General features: G+C 41.1%; 1 protein-coding gene across 1 annotated transcript in view; it reads right to left on the bottom strand.

Moving 5' to 3' along the window:
- The window catches only part of kiaa1549la (KIAA1549-like a), a gene marked incomplete at both ends in the record, with an annotated part of 83,869 nt that overhangs the window by 13,267 nt on the left and 49,322 nt on the right, over positions 1 to 21,280 (bottom strand). Inside the window, 7 exons of the mRNA XM_080028235.1 lie at positions 1,439 to 1,572; positions 7,872 to 8,065; positions 12,790 to 12,825; positions 14,837 to 14,997; positions 17,876 to 18,047; positions 19,935 to 20,095; positions 21,049 to 21,108. Coding sequence (XP_079884361.1) covers positions 1,439 to 1,572; positions 7,872 to 8,065; positions 12,790 to 12,825; positions 14,837 to 14,997; positions 17,876 to 18,047; positions 19,935 to 20,095; positions 21,049 to 21,108 — 918 coding nt within the window. The remainder of the gene's footprint in view (positions 1 to 1,438; positions 1,573 to 7,871; positions 8,066 to 12,789; positions 12,826 to 14,836; positions 14,998 to 17,875; positions 18,048 to 19,934; positions 20,096 to 21,048; positions 21,109 to 21,280) is intronic.

Genomic DNA, 21,280 nt, shown 5'->3' with positions numbered 1-21,280 from the left:
ATCTCTGACTAGATTGAGATAATTGTGAATATAGACAGAACGTCAATAAAAAAAAGATGGGACCCTGCATCTGTCTACTCACATTACTAGTGCTAGTTTGTTGAGAGTCGCAGGGTTTGACGAGGAGTCATTCTTTGTAATGCACAAACCACTATATGCTTTGGGTCGTTTGTATTTGAAGAACTCTTTCAAACCACGTTCCTGTAATTTCCTATGAGATTCTGCTCAAGAGTTAGCTTCGGGGCACACGCACACTGCCAACCGCTGGCTTTTAATATCGTCTCCATACAACATTTTCAGCTTTGAATACTGGAATGAGGTAAGCCAAGTGAAATACTGAAACACAAACAATGTGCAATGTCTGTTTTGATTAAGACCATGCTAAGCTGTTTGTGTGTTTGAGGAGAAAAAGAAGATGTGATAGGAATATATAGTATGTGTCATCACAGTTACAGACAGTTACATGATGCAAACAGCAGGCTGTGAGTCATTGCATGCTTGAGTGTGTCTTTCATGGGCACTTCATTGGCTCATATGAATTGTCCTTTGGGTAAACTATCATACTTCATTATGTCAATATGAAGTATGATAGTACAATATGTCAATGCGTTTGTGTGGGAGATACACAAATCCTTTAGCAAATGTGTGCATGATTAAGGCTATGTGTGAGTGTGTGTGTGTTTAAAAAAATAATAATTTGGTGATCAACACTTGTTTACAAGCTATGACAGACTTCATCTTTAGTACTAACATAAGGACGGGCAGATTGCCTCTCTTCCTGTCTATCCATAGGTAGTGTTCTTCTTCAGTTAAAGATGGTGTCAGCGATTCTGGAGAACGCTTGTTGTCTCATAGCTAAATATCTCCTCTCGATTACACCAGCGTTAACACACAGCCTAGGCTCTGTAAACTGGTATGTAAAGAAAGGGTATGTAAATAAAAGGGGGCCCAGAGTAGCTTGCAATGTGCCCGTACGTAAGTCTTAATGCTAAGTTATTAAAAGTTAGTTAATGCTTCGATAAGTAATGCTTAGTTAAGCATAAACTGAGCATAGCAGTTAGTTAATGCTAGCTTCATGTAAATTAAGCGTTTACTAAGCATGTATTAACAAGTTAGGTCATGCTTAAGAAATGCTTATCAAGCCTTAATTAAGCGTCAACTAACAGTCAATTAATGTAGCCTTATTGTGAAGTGTTACCCATATGTCTCTCTGTACCTGGATCCTAGTTTGATACGTTGCTGAAGACTCACTTTTGTTGCATTGGCCTTTAAACACAAGTTGAGACTTTGACACTCCTAACTTTTTTGCTCCTGTATCTTACATGTTATTTTGGATTGTATCTTGTACAGCACTTTGGTCAACGGATGTTGTTTTTTTAAATGTGCTATAGAAATACATTTGACTGTGTCTCTCCTCCTCTCCATAGTGTGTCATTACCGTTGGTGGCCCTCTCCTTGTTGTTCTTGCAGCTGCTGCCGGTGGCTGTGCGGCGGGCTGAGGAGCTCTTGCTGGTGTTGAGTTTCCCGGAGCCATGGCTGGACACGGAGCCGTCCTCATCGCTTGGCAAACGGCTGGAGTATCCATGGCAACAGAGAGAGAGAGACAGGCAAAAGAGAGAGAGAGAGAGGGCTTGTGAGTCTCACCGTGTACACAAACATCAGGGCAACATCAACATTTCACAGTTCATTTGAGCGACACACACTAGCCATCGACTTCACATTTATAGAGCATTTAATAGAGCATTTAAAAAAAATAAGTGTGTTTGTGAAGGTGCACATATGGAAAGCACATACAAACAGATAGAAATGTTGCTGGGGGTTCGTTTTGTCCATAAATACTTACACACACACACAGACACACAGTGTTCATTCAGAATAATTCAAAATTAAACACCTTTTAAATATTCTCATACAAAACAATATTGATAAATGGTTGTTGTTTTGAGCTCCAAGTAGCCTACAGCCACGGACAGACTGTAAGACAACAGGCTCCCCACTCTTCCTATAAAGGAGCATGAATAAACAATGCAGTTTGTGGTAATTTTCTCTCTCTTTTGTGTGCCTTTTTTGTAGCTTATCTCTTTGTGATGGTTTAACATCTCTTTGTAGATTTGTTGGGTATGTTTTCAATAGTTTTGCATTTCTATGCCCCGCCCCTGGTCGTCAGACAACAGAACGAGCATAGGCCTACACACCAATTTTATCATGGATGGTAAATCTTAATGCTACTTGCTCACCACGCATGTACTGCTCTTATTGATATAATGGAATGATAATACATTGGGTTGCAGTTGTTGTGAGATGGTTTGCGACCCTATATTTCTTTGTGTTCTCCCTAACAGTCAGTCCCATAAACACATGCTTTATTACAGTGTAGAAAAGGTTGGACAGATGTAAAGGACAAGTAGACCAGCAGATATCCGGATATTGTTGGGCAGAATGTTCAACCTCCGAGGGCTTTGTCGAAAAAGGCTATACGTATATACAATGTATGCATTACACAAAGATACAAATAAACTTGACTCTAGAGGATATTCCGCTATTCTCTTTATTATTGCTTCACACGCCAGGCACATACACCACATAAAGGACACAAAAACGCATGCACACACACACACACACACAGACACACTGAGCCTCGAGGCATGTAAGCAGCAGCAGCTACACAATGCGACAGGCTTGTGTACAGGTGGTATGAGATGCACAGATCAGCAAGACCGGACATTACAGAGCCACAGGCGAGGACGTCTGTGTGAACACATTAACATTCACACACACACACACACACACACACACACACACACACACACACACACACACACACACTGTGCAGCCCCCCTTAGCAGTGTTCAATGGCTGACCGAGTCTCAGTAAAAGTCAAGGTGGTAATAACAGCAAAGAGCCAGAGGGCTAGAGGGAGAAATACAGGGAGTGTGTGTTCCATGTAAATCTGTTGGGGAGAAAAAGGCCAGAGAGAGAGGAGCAACAGAATCAATAAACACACGACTGGAAAAGTGATGTGCGGCTCCCCTGCCTCTGTTTTATGTGTGCCACACACACACACACACACACACACACACACACACACACACACACACACACACACACACACACACAGTGCAGTGAGCAGAATAAATGCTCCCTCTATAAAACCCTACTTCCATCTTTCCCCTCCTGCGCTTTAGCATTCAAGTTTGCACCTTTTCTCTTTCCTTCCGACAAGCTGCAGCTTCAATAATTGCTGTTGTTTCTCACACAGTTTCACTCGTGTGTAAAGATTCAGTATATTGGATAAATGTTGGAGCGTGAGTGTATCAATGTAGTGCTTTTGGTGACACCCTATCCCTTTGTCATCTGGGCCGGTGGTATAAAATGTTTTATTTTTGCCTTGCTTCATTTACAGCCATTTTCTTTACGTTTTTGAACGTATTTTTAAATGTATGCCAGATGTAGTGCCCACCGAAAGAGTCTGCAGTGATGAACTGTAGTGGAAGAGAAGTTTATAGTAACAATGCAAAGCTCATTTCATAGATGGCAGGTTATCTACTCTTGGAATGAGAGAGTGGTTTCAGACACGGCTTTAGCTTGCTTCCTTAGCTAGATTTATTTTCCGGGTCATATATCTTCACTGCCATGGGCACTTTTCTTTAATCTCTTTTATTCTTTTGATTCAGCGCAACACGCCACTATTTGAAAACACTTCAGAAGTATGATTTTTTTCTCTGTTCAGCTATATCACTAAATTCAAAGAATAATTGCATCCTTTTGTTGCCGTTTTGGTGTGAAATTTCCCCTAGTCATCTCATTGCACTCCATACTGCACCGGTTAGAGGATGAGATACTGCCTCGTTTTCTAATTAGTATACACACAGGAGGTACAAAAAAAAAGCTACAATACCTACTTTGAAAAACGTCTCCCTTATAAGCATAGGTATGTGTGCATATATACAGGCTGGCAAAGCCGATTATCCCACTATGCCAGCTCTTCCAGCATTTTAACACTGTCATCATTGTTAGACAGAATGGCTCCCTCTGGCATCCCTTTAGCCAGGGTTATAAATATACATGTGTTTATCGTTCTCCACAAGCAAAGCCCAAACTAATCCCACCTCCATTCATCTCCATTTAACTGCTGTGTAAATATTAGGAAGTGTCTATGTGTGTCATGTTTCTGAATTTGCATTTCTGTGAGAGGAGGATGCATCCATTTCCATGCAGACATTTACCATTTACGTCCACAAACTGCCCTAAGGGAAGATGTTACCAATTACCAATTGGTTTCTGTGTGTGTGTGTGTGTGTGTGTGTGTGTGTGTGTGTGTGTGTGTGTGTGTGTGTGTGTGTGTGTGTGTGTGTGTGTGTGTGTGTGTGTGTGTGTGTGTGTGTGTGTGTGTGTGTGTGTGTGTGTGTGTGTGAGTGAGAGAGAGAGAGAGAGAGAGTGTGTGTGTGTGTGTGTGTGTGTGTGTGTGTGTGTGTGTGTGTGTGTGTGTGTGTGTGTGTGTGTGTGTGCGTGCGTGCGTGTGTGTGTGTGCGTGCGTGCGTGTGTGTATGTCTGTTTGTGGGTGGGTGTAGTTTGTGCCAGAGAAATGTCTCGGGATGGAGAAGTTTTAAATTTTGTCCATCCTTCCGCTCTTAGTGTTTTCCATTTGTATCTGCACAGAACAGATTAAACTGTATGTATGTGTTAATCCTAGTGAAGTGTGTATGTGTGTGTGTGGGGGGGGGGGGGGGGGGGGGGGGGCGATTTGGTGAATAATACTGTTTAGCACATTTTAGTAAATACCTTTAAAATGCTGTGATTGCGACAGCTGTTTACAAATCGTGTTCATCGCTTGGGCATACAAATACCAGACTATAACATAAAATATTGTCTGTGGAATAAACAATGCATGGCACAAAGAAAATATGGGAAAGGTCTAAATGTTACATCAAAGGGACTATTGGGGGGAAATAATATGGTAAAACAGGAAAATTAACAGCAGACAAATGCACCTTTTGTATTGCAAAATCCATCATCCAGTTATGTAATCGTATATTATCCCAGACAAACAATAAGGTATCCAGTAAAGCAGTCTAACACAATCAAAGTAGAGGTTTAAAGCTATAGATAACTGATTGATGTGAAGTTACTGTACATCATATTTTTTTCTAAAATGATTTGATAATGTTGTTGGTCAGACGGACATCAGACTCTTCGGAAAAAAAATTTTCTGTGCATTTTCTTGTACACCACTTTATACATTTGATCTTTTTTTCTTTTTCTGAAAGTTATTAAGGGGTTAGAAATGTGCCAGCAAAGAATCTAAGCAAATCTATTTGCATGTTATCCACATATTTAAAAAAAAACATGTGGGCGTGAGCAGAGGCTTGACATTCATTAGTGTGCAGGTTGTATAACATCCAGTGCTGTTTTGTCTTGCTAATGAGAGGACACAGATTCTTTCCTTTATTTAAAATTTTGAAAATATCAGTTATCCAAGAGACAATATCACACAGTCCTAACTAGGTGGATCAAGGTTTTCACCTGCCTCCCCTCTCCCGTCACACACACACACACACACACACACACACACACACACACACACACACACACACACACACACACACACACACACACACACACACACACACACACACACACACACACACACACACACACACACACACACACTGCGACATGGCAGTCAGTGCAAGGGCGCTATCCATGGTCCTGAATCCTCCTGTCATTAACTCAGGGCGGATGAGAGGGGACATTGCTAAAACAATCCTATCAAATCTATGCAATACTGGTGCAGTAAGGTCTGTATCAGGGGATTTACAACGGATGTGGGTGAGGAAGTGCCTTTTCTCTCTGTATTCAGTTGTTTTCTACTGCTATGTATGTATATAAATAAATAGAAGTGAATATTACATGATTTAAAACTGGAGGTTGTCTCAAGTTGCCATAATTACTTATATCATAATAAGTTGGTTTGAAATTAAAGAGTAAGACAAAAATAATAAGTATATTTTAATGCAGTTAGCGCTAACAAGAACCTTTTGATCTCGAGACACCAAAGCTGGTTTTCTCTCCGTAACGAGTAAACAAACAGTTCTGTTTCCTCTTATTGCTCATAATAGCAAATGCCTATAATGCGAGATCACCAGGTTATTAGTAAGTATTACCAGCTAGCTTCAGAAATCAAACTTTATTTTGAGATAAAGCGCTAATTAACCCGTCATCACGAAAAGTGTCTCCCTTTCATTTATCATTTACATTTACTTCCTGTAATAATATACACATGTTCTGTCACCTACTAATGGGTGTGTGTAAACCATGGTCTGTTAAAGTCATAACTTTAAACCAACCTGGTTAATATCTATTCACGCGTTACCGCTCCATGTTGCCCTCTAACCTTCCCTTTAGCTCTAGATATTAGTGTGTCATCCTGATCACTGTCAAAATCAGCATTTCTAAAAAGCTAGTCATTCGCCTCCTCCAAAATGTGTATGTAGGCCTAAATGTTTCATGTCCTCTTGTTTACTTCTAACTGTTTCCAAAGCGCCCCTTCGTTAACACTGGACTTATCATTCAGCTGGTGTCAGTCTTGTCAGAGTGTGCACTGCTTACTGTCGGCTTTCTCTCTGGCTTATACACAGCCGCTGCTCAAACAAGACACTGATGTCTGGACCCGCTGAAAAAATCTCAGGGTTTTGTCGCTGGCTTTGTTCGCCGATTGAAACAGCTGCTGGAGAAATGGCGGTTTCCAACTTCCAGCTGGTAACAGTATGTCTGATCAGCTTGTCATTTCAACTCTGTAACCTGGGTTAGAATCCCAGGCTAAAGGGATGATTTAAATGGGTATTGCTTGGCGAAAACGTCCATATTTGTAATGAATAATGTATCATGATGTCAGCAACGAGAAGGATGAAATTTTTCTGTTCGCCCCATGCCTCTGATAGGCATCTATATTACAGTTTACTAGTGAATTAAAGTTGCCTTGTTGTAACTCTCAACACACAAAACGTACAACAAAACGTTTTTCTCTCAGTCAAATGTTGGCTGTGACCGAACAGTTTAATATTGAGTACAATCCTGCAGCCTGTCTTGAAATATGCAAATTTGCTTGTTTGTTTTCCAAATCCAATTATAGCAAATAAGATTCAAACTTGACATCAATAGCAATGTTTTTGGTTGATTTAATATATCAAATAGGTTGAAAGCTGTACTCGAATGTGTTTTCATATGACTGTTGGATCAGAAGAAATAAAACATAAATGATTGGTCGTAGTAACAATCTCACAGCGAATAATCATCAGACTGTGCAGACTTTCTTTCAGTATAAATCTACAAAAAAATGCCCAAACAACAAATCACGTCCAACATATCTGATGGGCTTGTTGATGCCCACATTTTGACACAAGGGTAATGTTTTTTATGTTTTATTTTACCATAACATTTGAGCAAACCTTTACCATAATACACACTACCACAAAGTGTATGGGAATGTCCCACTCTGGCCACCTTTAAGAGCCAAGTAAAGGTATTAATGCATTATATATGGCTAAGAACTAACCAAAGGTGCAACCACCTCTAAATGTATGCTGTACCTTATTAGTTGTGTATTTGGTTAACCTACTAATCCTACTAATGAATTATCCTGTTTTACTTTTCTTTCTTTCCGTTTCAACGTATTTGTAAATAGCAAAATGTTTCTATTGTATATCTTTGTCATTTTTATTGTAACATCAACCTGCCCTAATGGACTACAGATGGAAATTAACCCCCGGGCTACAATTTGGCATTTTTACGTGTACCGCTGTACATGTTCATTGATGTGCATTGTCCTGAAACAAATAAATAAATAAAATGAATAAACGCGTGAGTCTTACCCTCCTTTGTGTATGTCAGCAGACTGAGGCCTCTTGATGGCGGTCACATCCTGATGGACCTTCTTATCCAGTGACAGTGAGAGTGGAGCGTCCCGTACAGGCAGACCCAGCACCAGCGTGTCCTTGTTCACAGAGACGGCCTCGTCACCTGTTCGACCCATGTGCTTCTTGGCATAGTCAAAGCCCTGGACAGGCTGGCAAAGGGGCAAAGGATTACAGATGTCAAAAAAAGCCTTGAAGGTAAAAGCTACAGTGGCATTGCAAAGGTATTCATAACCCTTGACCTTTTTCCCACATTTTGTCATGTTACAACCACACACATTACATTTATTTTATTGGGATTTTATGTGATAGACCAAACACAAAGTGGTGCGTAATTGTGGAGTGGAATGAAAATGAAACATTGTTTCAATTTGTTTTTATAAATAAAAAAAAACTGTTGTGCAAAAGTATTCAGCCACCCTGAGTCAATACTTTGTAGAACCACCTTTCACTGCGTTTAAAGCCTTTTGGGGTTTGTCTCTAATCAGCTTTGCACATCTTCTTTGCAAAATAGCTCTAGCTCAGTCAGATTGGATGGAAAGGGTCTGTGAACAGCAATTTTTAAGTCTTTCCAGATATTCTCAATTGGATTTAGGTTAGCTGCTATGGAATGGTTTAGATTAAAGCATATTAATGTGTTAGAATGGCCCAGTCAAAGTCCAGACCTAAATCCAATTGAGAATCTCTGTAAAGACTTGAAAATTGCTGTTCACAGACCCTCTCCAACCAATCTGACTGAGCTTGAGCTATTTTGCAAAGATGAGCAAAAATGTCAGTCTGTAGATGTGCAAAGCTGGTAGAGACATACCCCAAAAGACTTGCAGCTGTAATTTCATGGAAAGGTGGTACTACAAAGTATTGACTCAGGGGGGCTGAATACTTTTGCACGCCACACTTTTCAGTTTTTTATTTATAAAACACATTGAAAAACCATGTGTCATTTTCATTCAACTTGCGCCACTTTGTGTTGGTCTATCACAAAAGCATATTGATGCATTTGCAACAAGCAGCCAATTTCAGGACATAAAGCACATGCAGGAACAGCACCAAAGGCACACAGAATACAATAGCTTAACTACTACTTTACTACAAAACAAACACTGATAACAAGGGGAAATATAAGTAATTGTGATGCAGAAATATGGCCCATTTCTCCCCAAATAAAAAAAACCTGTGGATATCATAAAGTTTATCCAATTCTAGTGTATTGGTCGCCATGAGCACCCAGAGGGAGAGAGTAAACAAACTTCATATCTCCAAGTTAGCAGTATAATTCTCTGAACAGATGCAGGGTTGCTTACAGCCAACAGAAACACGTCTCCTGAATATTAAAGGAATAAAAAACCTCCAGATTGCAGAGTTGCTTCCATTTCAGATAAAGGTAATTGGCTGGACCTCCTCCTCCTAACGAGTTCTTATCTGTCTGTTAACAGCATGACTGGCATAATGAAAAAAAGTTGAAAAATAAATAAACGATCTAGCTTCACAGCACTCCTTTGAAGTCAGGGTTATTTGGTATAAAGAGACAAGCAGAGAGAAAGAGGCAGCAGGAGACTTGTTTTTGCTCAAGCCTCCAAGGCCTGGACACGTTCTTTGTGAAGTAAAAAATGCCTTTCGAATTTACGGGATAGAGAATAAAAGAAAAGAGGGAGAGAAAGAGAAAGAGCTTTTTTTTTAATGGTTGCACAACAAAGCAGACGAAACCCTGACTATTTGCCTCCGCTTTTATATATCGAGCAGTTTCTAAAATGGGGCGCCTAATGCATTTGATGGTGCATGCTCAATTCGGAGTGCATGTGAGGTTAGGCACAGAGCGTGCATCCGGCTGACAGCGCTTTTAATAATTCATCAGTCATACACACCGCTGTGCCATCAGCTAACTCCAACACATGTGACTGCAGCAATGGAAGAGTGTCGGGAAATTGATACATGCTTGTAAAAGGACAGAATCACACGCACAAACACACACACACATTAGAGAGAGAGAGAGGGCAGGGATTGGGTCCTCTCACTGTGGCATGACTATATGGATTCAGAGTGTGTGTGTGTGTGTGTGTGTGTGTGTGTGTGTGTGTGTGACGCATCTACTAACCACTGAAGTGATGTATGACGACAGTTGTGACCATCGTGTGAAAGATGTATGGAGAGTGCACACATTCATTTGCCTATGGCATCAGGCTGTTCACAGGTTCAGGCAGACTTCAGCTGGTGTGTGTGTGTGTGTGTGTGTGTGTGTGTGTGTGTGTGTGTGTGTGTGTGTGTGTGTGTGTGTGTGTGTGTGTGTGTGTGTGTGTGTGTGTGTGTGTTTATAATGAGTGAACAAAGGGAAGCAGGCAAGGGAGGCGGGGAGCGGTAAATTAAATGTGCTGTGCTAAACATATCCCCCGACCCAATATGCATTATGGTTATGGATTGTTGAGGAGCAAACGATAGATGTGGTGTCAGGTTATGTGACTTATGAGCAACGACCTGGAACTCACTTCGCAATGACGGTAAACTATTTGTCATGCAGTGGCTGATGGGTAATGGCTGTCATACATAGACACAGTATGGATCCCCAGAAATGACAGTGCCAAGGGGCTTTAACCTTGAAAAGTGCGCCTGACATTTCACCACTCTTATTTTACTGCACCAGCTCTCTCTCTCTCTCTATCTCTCTTCTTTTCACACTAATATACTTCCATTTCCTTCCTTCTAATCCCTCCCTTCTTGCCTCTCTCCCCCCACCGGTCCCTTCACTCGTCCCACTGACAGCGTGTTGACTTAACAAATGGCCATCTTTCATCTTGAGTTTAATGAAGAATTTGGACCGCGGACAGACAGTACATGTTGGTACAGCTCGAGCCCTATGATCGGTCTGTCAGAGATGGATGGAGTTTTTCCTCCACATCCATTAAGAAGAGTGACAGAGGAAAAGAGCAGGAGAGAAGAGAGAGAGTGAGAGGGAGAGACGCAGGGTCATACCGTCTCGTTAACTTTAAAAGATGCCATGTGAAGTGACCCCCTCCTCGCCGCGCACAGCCATATTACACACACTCATTTCCCCCTGTCTGCACTTTCAAACTGAAGCTTCTCTTCTCTGTCTAATTTTAACTCAGAGCAGCAACAGCCAACAGCGGCTTGATGAGATACAGCAGATGGATGAGATATGCTCTATTCCCCCTGCGGCCATATTGATTCAGATTCAGCTCCAGTAGGCCCCAATGGCGGAAGTGAACCACAGAGCTGCATACAAGTAACGATTCTAAAAAAGTATAGGGACTTTGAAGAAGTGAAATGAGACACAACAAGATGGCCTTGGTGTAGCAAATCTACATGATTCTGCACCAGACAGATAAACTCTTACTGGGGCAGGATGAGGCATGATGTACCAAAATGCCTTTCAATGGCAGCCACTGCATTGTACTTCCATTGAGTATCTTACGAAGGAAGAATGGATTGCTTCTACTTTAGCTGATTCCATCTCTATTGAACTCCACATGGCAGACTGCTATTTGGAGGCGTTCACGCCAATACAAGAAGAGCAGAGAAGGAGCAACAGCCATTTTGAATAATGTTAGCATTAGGAGCGGTGCTGACTGATGAAGTGAGTGGGCCTGTGCACAATCCCTCTTTAATGCTTAAACACACATGCAGACTTGGTATATAAACTAGGGGATTGATCAGCAGCTTTAGCTTGTCCTTTATGGTGACCGAGGGCTGACGCGCGCACACACACACACGCGCACACACACACACACACACACACACACACACACACACACACACACACACACACACACACACACACACACACACACACACACACACACACACACACACACACACACACACACACACACACACTCACACACACATTATTTTTGCTTTAGTATTCATGTGACTTTAAAGGAACATACAGGCAACTGAGGTATACTTCCCACACACACCCCAATCCTTCTCTTGCCTCGCTTCGTCTCTCGGCAGATGTGTTAAATAAAAATCACCCGCAAAACAGCTGACACGCTCCACTATCAGGGTACAGCCTTCTGCATGGTTCTTTATTCGTTTACAGCATTTTAGCACTTTATTACCCATGGTCGGTGGCCACTGGTGCCCTTCTTTGGGTTTTAGCCATGAAAAAGTAGCTACCATAATCCACTGGAGAGAACCTCATATATATAAAAAGAATTGGGTTGTGGGGCCGTGTAGGTTTCCTGCTGAGCCCCTATGGGTGGAGAGGAGGGGGGGCTTCATCTGAGAGGATAAAACAACTGAGTTGTAAGGGAAGGGAACTGGCAGAGAGGCAGGCCAGGCTGATGACACAAGCTTAAGTCACTTTTTTTATGGATGCAACAAAATAAAATAAAAAATAGATTGCTTTGGTCTGCAGGTGTTGGTTGAGCTCCCGTTCTGCTATTCATGTTTATGACGAGCCCTGTGTTACGAACTGCCTTCTTCTCGCCCGGCAGAAATTGAGCTCATTTGCCTGTCTTTACGAGACAGCTCCTCCTTGTTAATTCATCGACTCAAAACAAAACAATTTAAATCTTAAGGAACGTGCTTGTGAATTTTACATCCCCCATCTTTCCTCACAAGGGCCCCCCTCCTCTCTCCCTCTCTCCTCCTATTGATCTCCCAGAGCCAGTGAGGGGGACTGGGGATAAGTCCTGTCCACATCACAGTATAGCCACATGCAAGATTTTTTTCCCCAGCAACAACGACACAGGCAGCGCATACAGATAATAAGGCAGCAGACAAGGCAGGTGTACACCATGGTTGTTCAATACAGTCATCCGGTTAAAAACATCGGACCAAGCAGCAACTCATTCATTACTACAATAGCAAATTCAGTCATTCAGTCAGTTATCCACCTAACCAGTGTCATAGTGAATACCTGGTGGTGGTAACTGTTCTCCCTTCGATATGAGGTCTAAACAGGGAGAGAGTCAGAGGGAAAAAGTCAGGGTGGGATTAATGAAATAAGAGAGGATGAGAAATTAAAAGATAGGAAATTATAGGATAGGATAGGATAGGATAGGAGAGGATAGGAGAGGAGAGGAGAGGAGTGGAGAGGATAGAATAGTGTTGCCATCACTATTTTGATTATGATGTTGATAAAAATGCTCACCAAACACACCAAATTAAGTAAATTATTGCTACTATTATTATGACTAAATTGATATGCGGGCCGGATTCAAGATTGAAATGGGTCGGATTTGGCCCACGGGCCTCGAGTTTGACACATGTGACATAGGTGAATGAAAGTAAATCAAAAAATTTCTAGTCATTTTTTGCATTCCTGAATACAATTTGATTCAAATCAGGTTTGCATAATTGTGTGTGTGTCTGTGGTAAAGTAAATCATTTGTGCGACAAAGCCGATGTCATGTTGACCTCACCCATTAACCTGAAAACTGCAAGAAAATTGTGTCCTCCCTTGCTCTGAACAAAGCAGACAACGTTGCTCCTCCTGTTGCTTGCGACAGCAACTACCCCGATAGACAGACGTGGGCGGTGTAGCAGGTCAAAATGACCTTTTAACTCAAAATAAAGTACTTCAGATCATTTAGTATGACATTATTTCTTGCCCTTTGAGTGCTTTCACAATGTCGCCATGTTCCCATATTTCAACCTGGTGAGTAACCTACTTTTACAGAATCATAATTGAAGTTGCAACTATATTCATCCTTTCAGGAGTGATTATGAAATGTTTTGCCTAATTGATAAAGATTTGACAGGCAACACCAGTCACTGTCGCACCTAAACATCTGACTGCTTCAATTGTATTTCTCTTATGCAGAACAGCAAAAAAAGCATGGCTACATTTTAATTCCCACAAATATATAATGTCTTGCTCCATTGGGATACATGTCAGGATCATCAGAAACACCGTATTTGTAGAGATAGTTTTTTTTATATTCGGGGAGAGAATATTTTACTCTTGGTCAAAGCTCTTTTTTGAAGTCTCCTTTGATCCAGAGCAAGATGTATTCCATGTATTGGTTTATTCATAGCTTCAGGGAGATTCCATTGCTGGTTATGCAAAAGTTTGTGTCAACAGCTTGACCTTAATAACAACATATCTAGAACACTTTTTTTTCCCGATAATGTGTAGCCAATAACAGGAATTCTCAGTTGAGAGGAAGTCTTACCATGAAAAATAAACATGAAAAAATACATCTAGGACACTGGAATACCAAACTAAAACAGAGCCGATGTCAAGCAGCCTCTTCAGAAGGAACGCGGCAGGTCGGCTCATCGCTTGTTGTTTACCACTCGACTGACTGCAGTGGCACAAGCAGCTGTTGTGCTGTTGAGAACAATCTGACATGATCAAACCAACTGGCAGCGATCCATTGCCCACATCCTCATTTGAGAGGATCGGGTTTTGTAATCTAACCGCAAATGAGTTGATAGCGAGTGAAAGGGCCAACATTTACCCTAAGGTTGACTTCCAGTACACTAAGCCCTGCCTGTTTTTCCTCCTCTGCCGATTAGTCTAGCAGTATGCATGATTAGCAATGACCACGGGCTATTGGGCAGCGAGAAAACTAATGAGTGAGGCCTGCACGGATGAGATTCAGTTTTTTTGTGACCTGAAGCAACATCTTAACACAATCGGTTTGCTGTGTGATGATGAGTCACTCATACAGAACAGGGTTATGTAATCTGTATGTGTGTAAACTGTAGAACTAGTTTCTCAAATGCGTTAAGGTAAAGCAGTGTGTTTGAACATTTTAAGGGTGAGACTTAAAGGTGGAGTCGGCGATTCTGGAGAACGCTTGTCGTCAAAATCACTTTTTTGGTCAAAATCAGTGAGTATCAGGGAGAACAAAGAATAGAACGAGAAAAAAAGACAACAGAAGGAACATAAGGAAGTAAAAAAAAAGAAGCAGGAGAAAGGGACCACGTTGGAGAAAAATAAAGTTTGATGGCCTCACCTTGGAGCGCGATTTGAAGTTTCTGAAGGCGCCGGTTTTGAAGATGACTCTGTTCCTCTTACACAGGATGAAGGCCACCATGCCGATGACCACCACCAAGAGGAAGAGAGGCGTGAGGACAGCCATGATCCACAGGTTACTGGGCGGGGTCTTTACCACAGCTACAAGACATACACATAATATTCATCAATCAATCAATCAATCAATCAATCAATCAATCAATCAATCAATCAATCAATCAATCAATCAACTTTATTTTTAATTGCACATGTTTCAGAGCAACAAAATTATGTTTACAGTTGCCAAGAAACATAAAAAGACAGTGACCAAACATGGGAGACAGGAGGGATGAACTGGAGGGTATTCAGTCCATCAGTATCTCATTGTGCTAGGTCTCTCTCCAATACAAATATAGTGCAATATTTAACCACAGTTTTCTTTCTTTTTTTGCTGAATGTACTTGCTTGCCATTGTGCTTTGAGCATAACCCTAACCCTACCCTTTGATGCATTTTCTTTCATTCATACACCAACATTTCCACCTCCCACAAGTACATACAGTAGACTTTTTCAGACATTTAAACTATTTATTAGAATTGTTGGTATTTCCACCCAAGTTTTTTCAGCTGAACTTTACGATAGGAAAGATGAAAACCCACCTTAGGTGACCCTGTAATGGGTCAATAACACTACAAGATAGACACATTACATATATTATACAGTATCATAGTTCTGCAATATACAGGATGTATATGCTTAAGATTGATACCACTCTTCTGCTGTTTGTGTATGGCGCTAGGGCCAGCAGGCGATTAATTTAGCTTAGCATATGGAAGCAGGGGAAAACAGCTCCCCTGGATCTATCTGGAGATCAAACTTAATCCGCCCTTGTTGCAACGCTAAAACTCACTCATGTCTCTGTCCGATCAAACAACGGCGTGAACTCCGCTGTGCATGTCTGTCTGTCTTTTCAAAATCCTTGTTTATTCCCCTGTCGTGTTTTAATCTTTCAGTTTAGATTTACAGTACTCACTTTAATCTTTCCAAACAATATCTTCCTACTGTCAAATCTGTCAAAAGTTCATCTGAGCCTTTCAATTATGAATGTGCCCTCAGAGCAATGAGCGAAGCAGTGAGGGATTTGCAAAACTTTTAATTTGACTGTGGCCTGTCAGGCACCGTACAGCTTACTGACTGCTACCTGAGGAAAGACTGCAGACACTATTATGGGCTGAAGAAGTACAGTAAAGTCATGTGAAGAAAAAAGTGGGTTATTCATTTATATTTTGTACACTCAATATTTTCTTAAGAATATGTTAAATAATATATATATATGATGTTGGAGTAGCCTTGTCCAAAAAGGTGCATGTTTGAGAAGGTGCACGTTTGTCTATCATAATGTCATGAGTCTAACAAAAAAACATAATGTGCTTTTAACTTGGGTTGGTGTATTAATAAAAAATGGACATTGTACATTTACAAATTAATATATTTGTATTATTTGACTACCATCAAAAACCAATTAGGGGCTGGAACCAAGAGGTAACCAACCCCACCATACTGGCTGTTTTGACACATATTGCTAACTTTGGACAGAGCCAGGCCAAATGTGTCGTTTTCTGGCTGTAGCTTCATATTGTTGTCAGCAAGAGAGCAAATAAGTGTATTTCCTAAGAAATCTCAAACTATTCATTCAAATGGCAGGGACACAGCATGCAAAATCCTTTTGTAAAGTTTTTACCGGTACTCAAATATCTTTTCTAATAGCTTGTTTCTTTGGGCTGCCTTATCACAGAGCAGTCTGCCTCAAGGGAAATGTTTTTAATTTGAAGGACTAGTGCACTTCAAACTAAATGAGTTTACACGAACACAGTGTTCTGTTCCCAGCCTGAACACTGTTAGGATAAGCTGTGAAGGCTGCTGATGCTTTGGTGGTATCTCAGGTTTGTTAATTATAGATTCTGAAGGAAGAAAAGGTGCGAGTGTACACGTTGTCCTCCTCAGCAGCTGCACAGTATATGAACATCCCACTGCCTGGGGGAGACGCTCACTGGAAACCATTTTGAAAGAGAAATATACAAATACAATCTTTGGAAGTAAACATCAAATATGTATAGAAACACAATCTTTGATGTTCAATTTTCAAAGGTTTAATTTCAATTTTATTTACATTCTAAAGCCTTATTGGATGCATAGGGCCTTATACTGTAGTAATGTATGAAAAACACCACATGCTACACAATGTTATAGTAAGCCAAGTCTGTTACGCTTGAGCTCAGCAGATAAACCCTAAGGAGCAGTTATACTAGGGATGGTTTTCAGTAGCACGGTGTCGCTCTGCTGAATAAGAAATATGCTCTGTGATTTCACTGTGCATCTATAATATGTCCACATAGTGCACTGTTCCTTTTTTTATTTCTAATTATTTCTGTAGCCGGCGTAAATCAGTACGAACGACCACAGTGTGACCAAATGCAATTACTGGAGAGTGTGTATTTTGCACTTCAAATCCATTTAGAAAGGTTGGAATAATGAATATAAACAACATGAGGTCCAATAGTGTGCAGGATCCACTGTTTAGAAGGTGGAGGGGGTTATTAAAATATGCTATTTTTCTGCAGGATGAGAACTGCAGGGTTGGTAGAGCTTGATCCGTACTAGGAACTAAAAAGTCAGGCTATCAACCACACCGATTTTGATCATTGTATTTCAAATAGGTCTAATACTAAATTTACCCCTTAAGTCATTACTAAGAGTGTGTTATTCAATATTTATTGATTTTTTAAATTATACAGAACGCAGTTATATTGTGAATTAAACTAAGAAACTATTAATAGCATATGTTATTGGTTTGCATTGAGTTTCGAGTCCGTAACTCAGTTTTTAGTTTTAGACCGAGAGGCCTTAAAGAGCTGCATTACTCTGTCCTGTTAAATTCATACTCACATTGAAGTATGTCTCATGGAACTCTGACATTGACACGTATGAGATATGATAATGTAAGAGTAAGATATATATTTATATAAAAAAATTATCTTACGATCAGCTTGCACTTGTACAAAGTATCCCAGTGTCAGAGCCATGGTCTGGGAGTCCAGACTGCTGAGGGTCTTGGCAGCTGTGCTTCCAGTGATGGCTGCTCCGTTCAGCTGCACGTAGTATGTCATCTCGGCTGGATTCTTGGGACCGGGCAGGCGCCGCATGCTCACCATCTGGAGAAGGATGAATGAAGAGTCCGATATCGTTAGCCTCATAGCATAATTGCCTAAATCATATTTACTCTACTCTACTTTTACTCTACATCTACTCTATTCTACATCTACTCTATTCTACATCTACTCTACTCTACATCTACTTTTCGTTAGCCTAATAGCATAATTGCCTAAGTCATATTTTAAGGGTTATAGAGTAGGGTAAAGTAGATGTAGAGTAGAGTAGATGTAAAATAGAGTAGATGTAGAGTAAAAGTGATTTTGGCAATTATGCTATCAGGCTAACGATATCTCCAGTTCATAATGGCATTGTGTAAAAAAATTAAAAAGGTGTTTTCCATCAGACTATGTGCTTATAGAAAACCACTACAATAAAATATTAACTCTTGACAAAACTTGGTTATCATTTATTTTAAAGTAAGCAAGTACAGCAGTACATCATCTACAGCCAGATTTCTTCCAAACTCCACACTGATAGAATTTGCGACATCAACAGTGGTCCAATAAAAATTATGAATGCGCTCAGCAGCTTTGATCAGGACGAGATAACTGCGGAGTCAATTTAAAAATCTCAATTTCCTTTCATCGTACATCAAATGCCTCACTTTTTAATTTTGACAAACACATCGCAGGATTTTATCAAGGCTTGGTCATTTGATTGTGTCATAAAAAAAGGAGGGATGTGTGTTATTAAATGGCTGGATGAGTTCTCCCCCCCTCCCTCCTTCTCTCTGGAAGCCTCTCCCTCCCTCGCTTTTCTGCAGCCATTAAACTGGTCGTCTGTGACTTCCCGTTGAGGATGAGAAGAAGTCAATCGCTGTCTTCATTTGCACAATATGGAACATCAGGCAGGTGTAACATAGACACAACCCTTTGTACTTCTCTGTTTATGACTACTTCCAGATTCATCACACTAAATCCCTCATCTTTATCTCACACTACTACCTCAATTCCATGCTAATGTTACTCAATGTTAGGAGACCATACTCTCTTAAGAATGTTCCATTGTAGTATGCGACCTAAGGGCTCTGGACAGTTCATAACGTATCAGCAGATCAGTAATGTATTAAACCATTTAGGGCTTTGTAAACCAACATCAATATTTTGAAATCAATTCTTTGAGTGACAGGAAGCCAGTGTAAAGACAGAGTTTGGGACAGACATTTTTGTTTCACAGATAATGAGGATGACAATTGTGTAAATCTCCTGATCATTGATCTAACACCGTCATCTGGTGTATAGTCAATTTTTATTTGCTTATCACCAACTGTCTGCAGAGCTGTTCATATTCCCACGAATATCAGCTGTTCTCTTAACAATACGATCATGCGTGTAAGCATGTGGACACGCTAAACTAGGTTGATGACCAAGGTAATCGTTACACCTGCTACAGCAGCGGCATGTTTACATCATGCTCACAGAGCAGCTAGCAAGGCTGTGTAGATTCTGTATACTTTTTTTTAATACGTTTCGTGTGTTGTTTGGTGCCCCAGAAAATTCACACTGTGTTCCATTCAACTGCATTGCACAAAATGATACATTTATAATTAAAAATGTAATACATGGTAATTTTATGTTGTGTTAATGAACACAAACCTGAGTCCATTTCATGATTGCATAGCTGAAACCAGTTTAAATGATTGTGCTAGAAAATATATTGCTGCTTAAAATGGTTTGAATTTCTTCTTCAGCCCATTTGACATCACATGGGGAAACAATCAGATTTGAAGGTGGAGGTGGAGAAAAAGAGAGAGGGGTGGTTTTTTCTCATACTTTGTGAGTCCGTACTAGTGACGAGTAGATTTTGCATATAAAGGTGACCTTTCAAGCAACCGGCACTGGGAGTACACACATTGACATTGACAAAATATTCCCATTCCCACCTACCTGTACTGTGTAGCCCCCCACGGTGGTGGCCCGCCGAAACCGTGCCGCCCTGGAGCCCTGCCTGCCGGCCACTAAGAAGAGCTCAGCCAGACGCTGCTCCATCAGGCTGGCAAAGCTCTGGTAGTTAGCCTCCAGGGAGGAGCTGTCTACATCCTGGATCACTGTGAGGACAGACAGGAGAGGGCAGAGGAGAGTGATTTAGGGGGGTAAAGAGTGTTTAGACAGTAGACAGGCGAGGGTGGGTTGGGATTTAAAAAAAATGGGTGATGGATAGTAGTATTGACATTGAGGAGAACAAGGGGAAGGAGTGAGGGAAATAGAAAAACAATAAACTGAAGATGAGTGGGATATTTGAGGGCACTGGATGATTCTCTGTTCCGGTTTAAAGGTTGTTCATCCAGAAACTTATATTACAGCTGCAGGGACACATACACACATACACACACATAAATAAAACTAAACACACATTAGTACACACACACACACACACACACACACACACACACACACACACACACTCACTCAGGTGCTTGCATCAATCTCGCTCCTGAGCACGTCTCTTACTAGAGGCTATAAGTGAGAGGGAGCAGTGGACAGCACCACCCCCCCCCCCTCTCACACACACACACACACGCACTTTGACATCCATCACACCCAACAGTGATGTGATGTGAAGTGATCTCTCCCTCTGCCCCAGTCAGGAAGCTAGTGAATTATACATCAATAGGTTTTTCCCAAGAACAGAGCGGCTGCAGACAGTGTGAGCACACAGAGAGCTGGAGCTCTGGTGGGTGAGGGGCAGAGGAGGAGGTGTCAGGACAGGGAGGGAGTGAGGGAGGAGAGGGAAATGTAGAGAGCCAATACTATTCTGCTGAATTGCACTACTGCAGGGTGCTACACCATTCCACTAACTGCTGTTTTGTCCAATCGATACAGCCCTTGATTGCCGCTGATCACCCAGTAGCACTTGTGTGTGTGTGTGTGTGTGTGTGTGTGTGTGTGTGTGTGTGTGTGTGTGTGTGTGTGTGTGTGTGTGTGTGTGTGTGTGTGCGTGTGTGTGCGTGTGTGTGTGTGTGTGTGTGGGTGTGTGGGTGTGTGCACAAGAGCAATTTACCAGTTATCACCCAATAGTTCTTGGTCGCCATCGACGTGTTGAGATTATGGTATTCAAGGGCTGAAGAGAGAAAGAGAGAAATGACGTTTCAATTCAAAACATTTACAAAACCAATTTGAAACACATTTCCTAAATTTCAAATATACTTCACTTTCAACATTTCCAAGTGCTTCTGTATGTATTATTTTCTTACAAACATACCTTAAAATGTTAGAATGTTGACTACAATTGA

Source organism: Ammodytes marinus (genome assembly GCF_949987685.1).
Source record: "Ammodytes marinus genome assembly, chromosome: 5".
NCBI lineage: Eukaryota > Metazoa > Chordata > Actinopteri > Uranoscopiformes > Ammodytidae > Ammodytes > Ammodytes marinus.
This window is presented reverse-complemented; position numbering and strand designations above follow the sequence as displayed.